This window comes from Notothenia rossii (assembly GCF_949606895.1).
Source record: "Notothenia rossii genome assembly, chromosome: 7".
Lineage (NCBI taxonomy): Eukaryota > Metazoa > Chordata > Actinopteri > Perciformes > Nototheniidae > Notothenia > Notothenia rossii.
In genome coordinates this window covers 60244836-60260924 of record NC_136905.1, presented here as the reverse complement: position 1 = coordinate 60260924, position 16089 = coordinate 60244836, and the positions used below count along the sequence as shown (strand labels likewise).

At 40.8% G+C, this 16089-nt stretch overlaps 1 protein-coding gene across 1 annotated transcript in view; it reads right to left on the bottom strand.

Annotated features, from left to right (window-relative positions):
- Positions 1-252: 252 nt before the first annotated feature.
- Positions 253-16089, bottom strand: part of lingo2b (leucine rich repeat and Ig domain containing 2b) — a 68988-nt gene continuing 53151 nt past the window's right edge. The window contains exon 2 of the mRNA XM_079694556.1: positions 253-3725. Coding sequence (XP_079550682.1) covers positions 1814-3682 — 1869 coding nt within the window. The 5' untranslated portion in view covers positions 3683-3725 and the 3' untranslated portion in view covers positions 253-1813. The remainder of the gene's footprint in view (positions 3726-16089) is intronic.

Here is a 16089-nt window from a genome sequence, read left to right as displayed (position 1 = left end):
TTTGAGATAAGATTTTACAAATTCAAATTCCCAAAGTGGTTGTCATTCATCTTGAAAACAAGACGGAAGGCAGGCTGAGCTGTCAAGTAAGGCTGCTAAAAAGCAATTAGAAATAAGCAATTCAAATCAAATTGTCCCTGTTATATTAAAGTAGAGTAAAAAGGACAGACGTGTTGGTTAGTTACAACAGAATATTTACTATATGACATGATGTACATAGCAAAAATAAGCTTGGAAAACTTGTGACACAAAATGTAATTGTTAACATGATTTAAAGAAATGGTTAAAAAGAAAATCAAATTAGGGAAAAGGAATTTGGACTAGAAAAGGATTTAAAAAGGAAACATGTTTGTAAAGTAGGGGTATGGTTAAGATTTATTTCCTTTTGAAAATATACCCATAAATTTGTCATATGAAAACAATTATACAACCTTGAACATTTTATCACAACAGGATCACACAACTTAACACCCACGTCCCTGCATTACAAAGAATTGCCCTTAATTGGTTTTACTGTTTTTTTGTGTTTTTTTTACATTTAAAACATTTTCAACAGAAGAACTAAACAATACAAGATTCCACTACAACTTTCAAATTGCCATCTATTAAATACCCACTACCCCATGGTGCCCTAGGGAAGAATCCGGCCACACTAGCTTGAAGTGGTGCGATTAAAGAAAAATGTGAGAGGGGGGAAACTCAACCCATAAATCTACAAAGCTCAACTTTACCTTGTCCAAAAGAGGGCACTGGCCAGTAAATCTTCACCATTGTGTCTGGCGAGCGACTCTTTTATATCATATCAAGGGATTTTCCTGGCAGGAAAATCTGCCCATGATTTATAATGTTATAAAATGGGTTTAACATCCCATTTCTGTAGCTGGAAGCTTTTCCAGAGTAATAACAACACTGACCACTACCATTTCTCAGGAAAAGAGTCTAGTGTTGCTGGTAAGTGAGCTCTATGATAAAGACAAAAAGCTCAGTCTTGACATTGTAACTACTGTGAGTGTGTTTAACATTTCCTTGAGTTTATAAAAATCTGAGTCATTCCAAGGGGGACAATGACCTATTTCAAAATTGATGCAGCATTTCTCTTCAATATAATAACTGTGATTTTGCATACAAACATAGATAGACCTCTGTTTAACTCAACAGTGACAATACTGTTGTTACAATGACCGAACAAGAACAAAGGCCTGGGAAAATGCATTGGACCCGATCATTCTTTTTCATTGTTCCGTCCAACGAGAAAGGCAATGCGTGCACATGCACAAAGAAACGCACAAATGCAACATGCGCACACTGATGCACTCGCACATACACGCACACACTCATACATGAACATAGCACACACCTTTCATACTGCAGCTAAGATGGGTATTACACAATTTAGTCCTGACATGTTGCAGCGATGATTGCCACGCCAAGATGTCCCGTCAGTCCCAGCGGCTCCTTTCTTCACCTTGATGTCACGGTGAGTCGACAACATCATTACTCATTACATCACCACTGAAACACATGCCTATTGCAGCACTATATCACTCTCATATTGATATGTTGGTTATAGTATATATTCAATGTACTGTATGAGAACATTATTTCAAATAAACACGTCCACGGTTTCATATATCACTTTTATATTCACATGCCCACTTTATCACTAGATCACTGTCATATTGACACCCACTATATCAGTACATCACTTTTGTTTGTCACAAATCCACTGTGTCATAGAAAACATTTTTTTTCAGCTGATGTGTGTGCACTTTGCAGTTGACTATGCCATCATATGCATCAGTCTGCATCTTTTTCAAATCATTTTCATGTTTACCCGTCGTGGGCCACTTGTTTCTGTCACTTCTGCTGCTGCCCCGTTTGACTTGCGAGGGACATACTCTATATCAAAGTTGCTCTTATGTCGTCCTTTTCCTCGACTCCAGATAAACAGAATCAGGAAGCAGAAGATGACCACACCTAAGAAAGACAGGCAGCCCATCGCTGTAGATATAATGATAGTCTTAAGGTCTATAGGGACTGTCATGTTGTACAATACTGTCCCATTCCCCCATGTGCTGTTAGAGTCTGACAGATAGTTTGAGCTCCTGTTAGTATAGTGAGATCTGTCCGCAAGGCCCAGGCTCTTCACAGCTAAAGAGGCCGACAGGCTAGCATTGCCAGCAGGGTTACTGGCAATACACAAGTACACCCCGCTGTCATGCAGTTCCGCTGCCTTGATCTCCAGGGTACCATCTGGTTGGACTTCCACCCTGCCAATGCTCTTGGTTGTGATGTAGCGTCTGTGAGGTGAAATCCATACCACCGAGGGCCGAGGCGCTCCCTCTGCCCTGCAGTTCAGGCGGGCAGGCTGACCCTCATCAGCCATCAGCAGCTGGGTCGTGTTGGGTCCAATCCGTGGTTTGGTGCAGGTCATGTATCTGGAGACCAGAGGCTCCTTGAGGTCACGGAGAGGTTTCCCCAGGAGATGCTCAGGGCCGCTGCACTCTGGCTGCACATCCAGAATCTGCAGAGAGGGGGGCTTATGGCTATTGAGGAGCCAAAGCAATCTGCAGTCGCACATTAATGGGTTTCCTCCCAGACAGAGCCTCTGGAGGCTGTCTGGCGAGGCAAACACTCCACTCTCCAGAGAGTCCAGGCGGTTCTGTGACACATCCAGAAGTTGCAAAGATTTAAGGCCCACAAATGCAAAGGGCTCAATAGAAATCAGCTGAGCCCCTTGGAGGTGGAGCTCCACCAGGTGTGGTAGTGGGCCCAGCTCTCCATGATGGATGTGCTGGATGCGGCTGTAGGACAGGTTAAGATGTGTGAGGTAGGGCAGGTTGCGCAGTGCCGCGCCGGGGAAGGCAGACAGGTTAGTGTTGGTTATGCACAACATTGTGAGGTTGAGGCCATGCAGTGAAAGGGGAGGCAGTGTTTCCAGCCAGGGCCAGTAATCAATCTCTAGTCGGCGGAGCCGTGATAACCTCTTAAAAGAAAAAGGCTTTAGAAAACTAATGCTCAAGTAGCGCAAGCGCAGTTCAACCAGGCTGTGCAGATGTGCCAGAGCATCAGTAGGAACCACTGTCAGATTGGAACGTTCCAGGGTCAGACTTTGGAGTCCAAGTAAGCCTGTAAAGGCCCGCTGAGAGATGAAAACCAGTTCGTTGTCACCCACCTCTAGGGACGCCATCCTGCGCAGATCTTGAAAGGCATGATCCAGAAGAACCACCAGGCGGTTGTGGCTGAGGTCAAGGCGGGTGAGGTTGGTCAGGCCTGACAACACGCCCGCAGGAACCAGCTGAATTAAATTACTGCGAAAGTTGAGCGAGCGGAGAGCAAGCTGTGAACGAAATGAGCCGGGCTCGACCACGCTGATAAGATTGTCGCTTAGGTCCAGGTCCTCCAGCTGCTGGAATGAGGAGAAGTTGTCCGGCGTGATGATACGTAGCTTGTTCTTACTGAGGTCTAGGATGCGCGTCTCAATGGGGATGCCTTCAGGGATGGTGGGCAGACGCTTTCGGTGGCAACTAACCGACTTGCTTTGGGCAGAGCACTCACATCGGGCGGGGCAGCTCAGAGCCGGGCTGGCCAGCAGAAGCAGCAAGGCCCCGCCCAGGAAGAGGTGGCAGTGGTTCAGGGCTGGGTGTCGCATGTCTCTTTTACCCGCGTTGCCCACTGTCATGGCACAGCTTTTTGTCCATACAAGGCACCATCACGAACAAGCTCTGCAAGACAGAAGACAAGAACAAGTGTTAGAATACTCCCACTCACATGGACTTCACCTCTTTGCCCCCCGCCTTTTTACATGTTCAACCTTTTACTCTTTAGGTCTCTTTAAACTGCTATGTACTTTCTCCCTTAATGAACTGTCCTTTTTCCTGGCAAGGTGGATATAATACAATTAAACTAGCAGCCGAGTAAGGCACAGCAAGAGAAATTTCATCTGCGGAAAAATGTGAACGTCCAACACTGTGTTAACAGAAAAGGTTGCAGGCTAACTGGGGATGTTTCACGCGGATGGTCGATGTTTCAGCCTGATGGCGAGAAATGACCCTTGTTAGAGTGCAGTGAGTCTAAATGTCCATGTGGATTTGGTGTTGCTGCATGTGAATTACTTGCATCAATGGTAATGGTGAGTATGATGTACACAGTGTCTGAGGGGGTGTTGTGTTGAATGGACTGTATTGCAATTGTTTTAACCAAAAAATAAAATCAACATAATGATGTGGCAGTTTGTTTGTCTCCATGAGTTTTAAGCAGTAATTGCTCACATAACCCCAGAATGGCAACAAATATGTTTGTTTGTTTGTAGCCTTTATTTATCCAGGTAAAAATCCCATTGAGATCAATGATCTCTTTTACAATATATACTATCTTCAAAAAGTAATCAACTGACTGAGTCATTTCACAGGCTCATTGATACATTGAGTACACTGATTTCTATAGTTACTAAATTCTGTCATTTAAATGTACATAATTTCTATGTAGAGAATGCATAATATCTATGTTTTAAAGATCCATATAGCACCAAGCAATGAGCATAATGATCATGGGAAATAACACATTTACATAATCCCCACAGCTGTTTTCTATTTGCTTCATTGCTTTAATGATCTGTTTCTGTTTGTAATTGCAAATTATCGCTTTTTTAAATATCTCAGTTGTTGCATTTTGAAGTGCTACCTTTATTCCTGAAATGCCCCAGCTTTTTCAAAGCAATGTTATGATAAAGCCATTTGCTTTTTAATGTTTGCGCATTACTTGCAGGCTTGAATCCCAGTCTATAGGGTACGGCAGAGTAACATCACTGCAGTCACTGTGCTTGTCTCTGAAGCACACACACTCTCGGCACACTGTCAGCTCATTATTATAAAAAGCATATTGGTATGGCAGCACTATCTGCTTTACATAACAGGATATATGTGAAAACCAAGAAATAAAATAAATCTGACACCTATTGTTTTGTCTTTATAAGTTGTACAGTGTTTTAGAAAAAAGTTTGCTAGGATTGTAGGAAAGAAATGGTGGGTTTTTGTTTGTTTGATTGATTTGTGAGGGTTTTCTTTCTCCATTACATTTTGTTCATTTTCTCCAATTCCAGTCTCAATACACAGGGGTTTTACGGGAAGAGAAGATAACGACAGGGTTAATTAGAGGAGGGATGCATGGTTCAACTGTAAAGCCTTATGTTCTCCGAGACTCATGTCTCCTAACAGCTTGAAAAGACACAGACCTTGACAGAAAAAAACCTCTAACAGCCACAGGTTGTTGAATTGACAGATGGCTGTGTAGACAGTTAGGCTGACCATAATTGCCTCATCACCAGTAGTATCTGCATTCAGCTCATGACTATCTTTGCCAATTAGGTAGCGCTTAGATATCTGAATGCACATCATAAAGGCGAAAAATAAAAATGCTAGAAATATGAAAGGTGCCCTTTGAAAAGCTTTTGACTGCATTCAGAGCTCTGTCAATCACTGCAAAGCAAAATCCAGCCAAGGTAAGCAGATGATGAGCGAACAGACAGACACATACCTTACTTTGATAGTGAGGTGAGTGACATTCGGAAAATAGCTGAGATGAGGCAGAAGGAGAGCACACACACTCACTCTTTTCTGTTTCCCACTGCACTCACCTGTCCGCGGCAGCACAGCACACATCTTCATATCTCCCCTCTTTCTTCCTATCGCTGTTTTATCTCTCCGTCCTCCTGTTCACACATCTTCCACCTAACTCCTTTTCCCTCCCCGGTCCTGTCTGGCCTGGCAAAAGCTCCAGTCCGCTCATCAGTCCCTGCAGGCTGGCTTTTCTATCGATCGCAGCGCAGAAACATCAGATGCCAGGAATGTAGCCTTTAACAAAGAGCAGGCCGTTGCCACAGCAACTACAAACCCTTACTCCCATCCGCTCTATGTAGTCTGCCAATCACATTAATGGGAAATGGGAAGAAATAGCCAGGAGCGTGACATTTGTTCATATTATTAGTCTGCGCATTGAGAAAACTAACAAATTGAATACATCCCTGGAAATTCAGTGTCATTGGTATAGCAGGCTAGTTTAAGGTGTTTCCAATCTGTCATTCTGGACGCCTCGCTATTTGTCGAGCTGTCTTGTTGCCCATCCATCTGCGGCTCTGGTAACTATCTCTGTCTGTCTACCTTGTTATCCGTCCACAAGCCCCATTCTGTCTTTTTGTATTTATCTGTCTGCTTTTACCCGTCAGCCTCTGTTCCTCGCTGCCTCGCTGCCTCGCTGCCTCCCTGTTCAATAATTACAGTCCAGTTGTCTGGTGGGGGAACTGGTCTTGGTGATCTGTCGGAGAGTTGTGTGTCAGGAAACACGAATTCTTACCACGGCTCTGCTCAAGAGAGTTGGTGTAACCTCTCTGTAACTTATTTATGCTCATATCAGAAAAAACCCCAGGAAAAATACCTATCCTTGTGTTTCTTTTGCTTTTTCTGGTGGGAAATCCTAAAAGACCAAGAGTTCTCTTACAGACAAAAATGCATTTGTTTTTACAGAGATGTAGAGCTCCTCTTAAAACATGTTTCAGTATTTCATGATCAACAGGTGTCAGAGCAGAAACTGATCAAATAAAGATGATTCCCCAAGACTGTAAATCATGGTCATGGATTAAATATTATTTCAGCACCGCCTTGAACAATGATGTAGCTTTGATTCTGCTTGAGACCAGCAGTCTGTTTGATATCCCAATCCATATCTGGCATACAGAACCCTTTTTCTTTTTTTCAGGTTTTCATTATTTGCCCATAAGACATTTTCTCCCACCACAGAATGCCTGAATGGACAGCTGATAGGGGTTGACAAACTGTTTTATGATATGATAGTATGTGATCCTTTGTGGCAGAATGGTGTTTCAAAGAATCCATAATGAAAGAAAACATCCAAGAAGAAGCAGTTTGACAATGGTGGTAAGTGAAAAGAAAATCCATAAACATAGCTAGCTGCCAAAGAACGGTGGCTTCTGCAGATTATATTTTCTTTTGTATTGTGTACCTGTTCAGAGTTTGCTAGAGATTTGTTTAACCAGGTTTTGGTTTTCCAGCTAAACAGAGCTAAAACAATCTTTCTGGGAATGGCAGATTAAGGGCGGGGTGAAAAGCAGGTGGAAATACAATTCAATTGTTAGGGAGGAGGGAGAAATAAAGCAGTGCGTTCAGGTTTAATAGAAAGGTTGTTCCAAATGTAATAAACAATAAGGGACCAAGAAAGCCTAATTTGTACTCTGTGATCTCATTGATTTGTGGTCATTAAACCAGGAAATTACATTTAATGGCACATTTGCAGATATTAAAATAACTTTTGACAGCTGAACTAATATTCTTTTGGACAATAAAGGCAAATACTGTGTGTAATGTGAAAGGTTTTGCTCATAGTAATACATATCATCTAACTTCCTGTATAAAAGGACATGTCAATGCTCACTAACCCACTGTGTGCTACCTGCCTGGCATTACACGGTGCAAGCATATTCACTAATTTAGCCGGTGAACATAGTGTAGAATGTTGCTTTGGAGTGGTCCAGGAATGACTCCTTTTCATGTTTTGTTCAACCACTTAAAATATGTCAGTAATTACCCGACTTGTAAATGTCTGAATATTCTATTTGTCATGAAAACAACAGTTGCTGAAAAGTGACTACATAAAACTACTAAACCTCATCATGCCGACTATTAGCCGACTTTAGCTTAGCGGTGGTGAAGCGCAGCCATGCAACGTGATGTAGTTTGTTAATAGCTTGACTAGCTTTCTACTTCTGCCTTTTGCATTACCACTTTAAAAATCCCAAAGTGGTGTTAATAAGTGGAGAATATCCTGCTGAACCAAATGTGTAGGTATCATAAATGTGTGTTTGCCACAAGGCTTTTCTTTTTTTTGATCGGCTGACAAAAATACAGGATGTCAATCAATGCACTACACTATGAGAGAACTATATATTTCCCTCTCCTCCCAGTCTTATATTCTCTCGATGGACAGAAATACCTATGTGCTAATGTCACTCACTTTGTGTAAGATGAGATAATATTAAAGGCTGTGTGCAATATCAACTTTATAGGGGTAAAGGTGACACAGTTCTTGTTATACTTTATGTTGGCAAAATATATTGATGGAACTTTCAACTTTGTATGAATTATTTATAGAGGTGACAGATGTTTTCAATGTGTGAGGCAGGCATCCCCAGGAGGGCTTCAAGCAGTTTCAGGGGAAGTTCATGAACTGAAGTAAAACAAATTTACATTAGCTATTACATAAATTATCAAAAGAATATCAGTTGAGATTATGTTCTTTTTGAAAATTCTACTCATATGGGTTTGAAAATACCTTTATAATGTATTTGGTGTATTTTTAAGTAATGTCAAAAAGCAATATCAATTGTTGAGTGTCTGCTGGATTAAATTACACAATCATCCTCCCATAGAGCATTTTACGAAAAACACAAACCAAAATGCTAGCTTGAAGAAGAGGGAACCGGAAGTTGTAAAATGCTAACTAATTGAATAATTTCTGGGTTTTAAACATTCTAAAAGGCACCCCTTTAATGAATTTGCTTGAAAAAACGAAATGTATAAATTCTGTAATGGACACAGGATGCTCACAGAATGTAAAACGCCCTGAGGCAAATTTGTTATATTGGGCCATATAAATATAATTCACTTGACTAGTGGCCATTTCTCGACTACCTTGGACCGCAGGCATATTTTTAGAAACACTCGGAGCCAACCGTGTCATGGCCAAGATTGAAAACATTCAAGATCCAGCAGAACTCTGGGTAAATGGTAATGGTGAGAGAGGGTCATTGAGAAGGGCAGCCGACAGGATTGAGCGTTTTGGGATTTGGTTCTGAATTGGATTAGAGTCAGTGAAACTGTAGAAAATCTGACAGCTGAAAAAGGAGCTGTATAGGCTGATGCATGAGTCACTGTTAGAGTCGGGGAGAGGGAAGAATAAAGAGAGCGGCGTATGAGATAGAGCAGAAATACACGAAGCAATGAGGAAAGCCATGCCGACGAGATTAGATAAAACCCTTGTTTGCACGACTTGACTCTGATTTTGAATGTGAATTTAACCGAGTAAAGCTTGAGAGAGTGATTCCAGCTCTTCCAAGGGGATCTCAAGCAACGCTGCGGTGCACATGTTGGATTTAATCTGTGAAGATGAGCACTATTAAAACCCTGTTCATTATCACCCCACTTTTAACATCTGCTTCCTGTGACAGGAGCAGAGCACATTTATTTGAAACTGAGGAGGACTTAATTGAACTGTTCCAATTAATATTTTAAATTACGCCAAATTACAGCATTGATCGCCATATAATTATGTATGAATTAATAATGACTTTTATTGACAGAATTTGTGCCTGACACTTTTATTTTTTCTCTCCGATGTCCATTAAATCAATGCTTTGTGTTGTATCTTTGTGAGAAGCAGCATCTGCAATACCACAACTTTAAGCTAACGTTATTATCAAAGTTAGACTAAAATGTGTGGTTTAAGCTAATGTTATTAGCAAATTAAGCCTAATATTTGTGGTGCCAGAGCAAAGAGGCTGTCAGTCTGGCGCCAGGGAGCAGTTAGGGGCTCGGCCTTGCTGAAGCGCACCTCGGCAGTGCCCAAGAGGTGAACTGGCATCCCTCCAGCTATCAGTTCTCACTCCGTTCTTTGGTCCGATCGGGACGTGACGAACAAAAACCGGCGACCCTTTGGTTCCAAGGCCATTTCCCTAAAGACTGAGCCAGTGCTGCATTGTCAAAGTTAACTTTTTTCAAAGTTACCCCAATATTTGGGGTTTAAGCTGACGTTATTAGCAAAGTCAACACAATAAGTATGGTTAGCAAAGTTAACACAATATGTGTGGTTTAAGCTAACGTTATTATCATAGCCAAATATGTGTGGTTTAAGATCATGTTTTAGCAAAACATATAGGTGGTCAGGGTATATAACATTAAAGGCTTTTGTGCTGACTGTGCATAATAATCTCTACTATAAATCCTCCTTTGTCTTTGCACAGTCTTGCCAATATCAGGCTTTGAGTTCACTTACATGGATGCAAATAACTTACACTCCGCCTCTTTGGAAAAAGCCATTGTTATTTTTCTCAACATAAATCTTACTCAATACCACCAATTGTTTATTCAGTTATAGGACCAAATAACCATGTATTTATTTTTAAATGTAATTTGTCACTGTATATTGGTATTAAGTGCACAGTATTCATTCTTCCTGCTTTTTTCTCTTGAAATATTTAACATGGGCCTGACTCTACTGCTTTGCTTATTTCCAGATATAATACTGGTATGAATAATGGAATTATTTCACATGAGAGGGTTCACATGTAGGCAATAATTGCAGCAGTTTGAGCATATAACATGACATACTCTGCATGATAATTTACCTGAAAGGAAACATCGTTAAAACCAACCATCAATTTTGCGTCTGCGTGTTGTTGCACAAAGGAACATGCGTGCAAACTGTGTTTACAATTCACTAGCGGTGTCTTACATGTGATTGGATGCTTATTCAAAAGGGAACCTTGTTGGTTGTGATACGCTGCATTAACGAAACATGAGAGTTACATATTATGTTCATACAGTCGTCTGATGGAACAAAGCAAATCCCTGTTGATTTCCCTTTTTAATTATGTCCATACCATTACACAGAGGATGTAGAGAATGAGAACTGCATGTCTTTCAAGATGTGAGACCATTGAAATGTGGATTGTGCAAAAGCACAAGCATCCCTAATATTTTGTTCTGTGCTCGTGCTCTGGTTAATGACAATTCACTGTGTATGCATAACAAATGCCAACCAAATGCATTTTCTATTCTGGGAATAATAGAACTCTGCTTACTGACCACCCGACAGAGTGCGAAATGTCAGCAGAGTTTTCAGAATGCTGTTGGGAATCGGAAGTAGAATCTTGTTCCTCACGGCTAATTAGTGCTTGTGCATTCAAACTCTGCCAATTAAGCAGCTCCTTTCTGCACCACTGGCCATGTTTCCTCTGAAGCTCTGCCTTGTTGAGCCATCAGCAGCGTATCCTGTCTTCCACCATGTGGCTTGTTGTTCGTCTGCTGTGCTGCGGGCTCACCGGGGAGGTTGCTTTACCCTGCAGTCTCTGGATTTAGTCCCGTTAATACTTAGTCAGTGTTTGCTCATACTGATAGACGCAGGGAGGAACTGCATAGTGCTTCTAAACTCAAGCCACCAGAACTGAAACAAAAAGCACAAACATTCTGTAACCGAGCCTCCATGCTGTTAGGACATGAATAATGTGAACATAACGCTCCTCCACCAGAGGAATTATATCACAGCAGCATGTGCCATATTTTCATTTATTGTCTGTTTCAATTCAAATGTAAGCTCCTTTTCAATGTGGTTTTCGTTACATCTGGTGAATCTTCATGTGCTCAAATCTGAACAAGCACCCAGGTCACTTTTATGTGGAGACAATCTCACTGCTTTAGAATTTATGACTTTCAACATGGCAAGTCGGAATCAAATGCTTTCAGATTTATAATACATCAAATGACTATGCAATGTATGATGTGAAAGGTGTCACTTGTAGTGACAACCCCACAGAGACTTATCTACTATGCAGTTCTTAGCTCTCTGAAGCATATACGTTATTTTTTATCCCAGCAAAGATGGTTATATTTTTGCTTGGTTTGTCTGTTTGTCTGTACGCAGAAAAACTACTGGCCCAATTTTCATGAAACATAATGGAAGGTTGTAGAATGGGCCAAGAAAGAACCCAATAAAAAATGGGAGTGGATCCGAAGTTTCTATTCCATAAACATTTGCTAGATTTGTGCAATTTTTGCTTCACTTGCCTCATATGGTGAAAGAATAATCTGAAGAATGAATTAACAACTGGAAAATCCTTGAGAATGCGCCCTTGTCGGAAAGTCTGAAGAACATTTTGTTTGCAAATTTCAATTTATTTACTTCCTTGCTATTAGTTGACACGCAAACATTACATTTAATCTGAGCAGTGAAAGCAATAATATAGGCCCCCCTATCACATTATGACTTAAAGCTCACGAACACACTACAATTGAAAGAAAGACTTCCCAACCCCTGGTAATGGGACCATTCTAGGAAGATGTGAATGCGTTGGCCTTGGTGAAGGTCTACACTCTCTGAGTGCCATTTCAGTTGATTTAATTATGCCTTTTTTTTTTCTTTGACCGCTCTCATCAAAAAGCTCCAAAAACCTACTATAAAACCCTTCCCAGGACAACATTTTTTAAGACGTTCGCAACAGGTTAACCACATCCCTATCAGCCCCTGCATGAAACGCACCAGGCATTCCACTACATTCAATGTAAGCACACTGCAATATTAGGTTGAATATATCCATCAAAACTTGGTGGAGTCAAAAACAAAGCTAAAAGGAGACCTATTAAGTAATGCAATCCAGACCAATTAAAGTTAATGTCAGAATGCCAACAAATGGCCATTAGAAATCAAGCAGTATTGACGTCATTTAATTCTCATGTTATCTCATACTTTCAATATTTAAGACTTTACCAGAAAAATAGGTTTAAAAATCTATAGCTGATGCAGGCTTTTAGGGAACTGACCAAATGCACTTAGCGTGAATGGTCTTATAAGCATTGTGGCTATTTTCTCAACCCTAACCCTAACCTGGAAACCTACTGTATGACTAGATGACTAATAGCAAGTACTTTATGGTCAGCCAAGAAAAAAAGACGTTTCAGGCCACTTTGTGAGCTACTAATTTGCAGCAATGCACACATTACCTAAACAATTTGATTTATTCACAAGCCATTTAGCCTACAGTTTTCAATGTAAGCAACTCATTATTGGCTTTTGCCCACAGGTGCTTTTAAAGGAAGGAAGAAAAAAAAGTCCATTAAGGTCTTTCCGTATTAATGAATTAATTAGTTAAGTTGCTTAAGTATATTTCCCAAAACATTAACATGCACACACTCACATTTAAAACTTGCAAAACGGAAAATGTCATATTCATAGTACATTGTACGTTCATCCGTTTCTGCCATTGTGTATTCTACTTCACTGTTGTCATTGAACAACAGTCACACAGTAATCATATTTGTGAAATGACTGCTTGAAAAGATGCCAATGCTTCATTTCAATGGCTGCTTAGGTTTCCATTTTAAAGGAATAATCACATTTTCCACGGCGTGTCGACTGGCATTACGTTTCTCGGTTTTGTGGAATAGCAAATTTTTTCCCACCCTGTGTGTCTTGTTGTTGCTTATAAATCACATTGTTACTTGAAGGACACTCAGTATATTAGGTTCCTGTCTAATTTTAGTCTCGGGAGGTAGAACTCATCCATTTTTCATGGTATATGTGTACTACCGACCACACTGATTCATAGGCCTCTTTCCCATTCACCAAAATAAGATTTGTCATAGCATATAACAACGTTTTCTTTTCCTGCACACAGTCCTATAATGTTATCTTGTGCAGACAAGTTCCTTGTCATTTCTTTCAAAACTGCATTATTGTTTATTTGCAAAGTTTGTAGTGCCTTCCAATGTTTACTGCAAGCTGGGCTATGGGTCGGGATTATCTTCAGTTAAGCTTGTGTGAAATCCTCACAATCATATTAAAAAACACCAAAATACAAGGTTTTACTTAACCAGAGAAGATCTTCACACAATATAACATATGATTCATTTTTTCTTCAGAAGGTGAAAGAACTCCCTTGGCTTCATTCTTAACTATGTCCCTTTCAATTTCAGATGACGCCAAACCACAAAGGCGAAGAGGCGTTGCCTGAAAAGGTCAAGTGTTAACTTACATCTAAAGGGGAAAAGGAGCCCACTGATGTTAGACGGTCTCTTGTTGTCAACATTTTTATGTTTGAAGCAAAACTCAAGGGAGGCATTTGTACTGTCCTAGTAGGGCCCTGTTGCAATTATATGGTGCCCATATTGATCCCAAGTATTGATTAAAGTTCGTCCTTGATTTTAAGATTCAACAGACGTTTCTCAGAGGAAATAAGAACAATGGAAAGTGCTCTCATTTGAAAACAGCAAGGAACCTCATAAATAAGGCATTTGTATTTACTTTAAGAAGAGATATGTTGTCCTCTTGTGTCTGCGTTCTGTTCATTGAAGCTTTGATAAAAGTCAATACAACAAGCTGGATTCAATTATTGCGGGAGGTGAACGGATATGATGCAATATCCTTTTTTTATTGGACTGTTATATAGAACATATGGGAATTTGAAAATAATTAAGTTCAACCCACCATTGCAAAATAACGTTTAAGAGTGCAACACGTTTCTTCTGTCTAAATTGGATTTTAATTAACATTATTGGAAGTTGGAAAAAGCTCTCCTGGCTGTATCCAAAGGTTAAAATATAAAGAATAAATATATAACATACCAGTAACTCTAAAGCTCACACAAAAACAAAATCATATCTTGTTTGCAGCAAATCACTGCCTCCGGCCAAGAAATAGTCCCGCACATAATCCCCTATAATTCCACAATTCCTGTTTTTCCGCTTCAATTTTGTACGGATTCATCAAACAAGACACAATGTGTTAATTAGTGAGCTGTTGTCGTGCTCTTAGGTACATTGGCAAGAATCAAGCTCACGGTTGTGCTGTCAGGGTTTAAGATAAGCTAACCATCCGCAGGCTCTGGCTTAATATTCAACCCTATACTACCATTTATACCATACTTTATATACAAGTTTCTGATAACCCAACATCGTGAACAAGATCAATGATTAGCTGCCAAACATATCGTATACAAGCTGCATGGATGTATAAACAGAATTGGATACAGCATCGGAGATGGGGCCGTTAATTACTATGAAATTTGCTCAATGGCACATTAAACTCAAGTGGCCTGATTCACGAGAGAAAGAATACTCGTATGTTGGCACCATAGGTTGGCACATACAGCATGCGCACTTTTCTTAAGCCCCGCCTCCAATTTGCAGCGTCATGGCCGCTATCGGCTCAGTCAGATAAATGGAGAGGGATAATAACTCTGGATTCGGCTTTAAGGGCATTTTAAAAACGTGTAGGCCCTAATGATTTAACTAAGGGGTGTCCAAGTAATTGTACTGGGTAGATTTTTCCCCAAAAAAATTATCTGCTGATTTACCGGCGTCTCTTTCAGAATAATCCCTTAATGGCATGGCCCCACCATATCTTTCTGAGCTGCTACACCCCTACACGCCCAACCGCCCTCTCAGGTCAGCTGATCAACTGCTCCTGAATGTGCCCAGAACCAGCTCAAAGCTCAGAGGGGACCGTTCTTTCTCTGTAGGTTCCCACACTGTGGAACGACCTGCCCACGCACATCAGACGGGCCTCCACACTGTCTGCTTTTAAATTGTCTATTGTTTTGAGTTGTACTTGTTTTATAGTGTGTGAGCTGTGCTGTGTGATTTTTTAAATGTTTTTGTTTGTTTATTTGACTGTACAGCACTTTGGTCTGGAGGTTTTAAAGTGCTTTATAAATAAAGCTGTTGTGGTGGAACATTCTGGGACATAATTCACCGTTATATATAGTGTGTGTTGCACCACGGACCTGTTAGAGATTGTACCGTGTTGTTGTATTGATGCTAGCTTGACAGTAGCAGGTAGCAGATATTCTTCTCTTTGTAAAACTTAATGGAAAATAAAGTGTGGAGTTAAACACACCGCCTCTGACTTCCATTCATCGGCTCTACACTGTATTATACTGTATTGTAATGTAAATCACACAGAAGTTGTAATACCACTGCTTTGCCACTACAAACATTTGCGTCACTGTCCGGAGCTCTTCCTGGGGGCTTGGGGCCTTTCTCATTTCTCTAATTTTCCCTCCTCGACACCTCGAATCCTCGGTCCTCCGGCAGTAACCCGGAAGTGGATTTCAGCGCGCCATGTTGAAAGAAATCTAATTTCTCTGGCCCAATCCCAAACCACTCCCTCGACCCTACCCTTCCGTGACGGAGTGAACTCCGTCTCTAGCCACTAGTGATGGGCGTTTCGAATCCCTTCGGGTACACAAATCTTTTGATTCAGTTCACTTTAAAGATTCATTCACTGATTCGTTCACCGGTTCGCGAA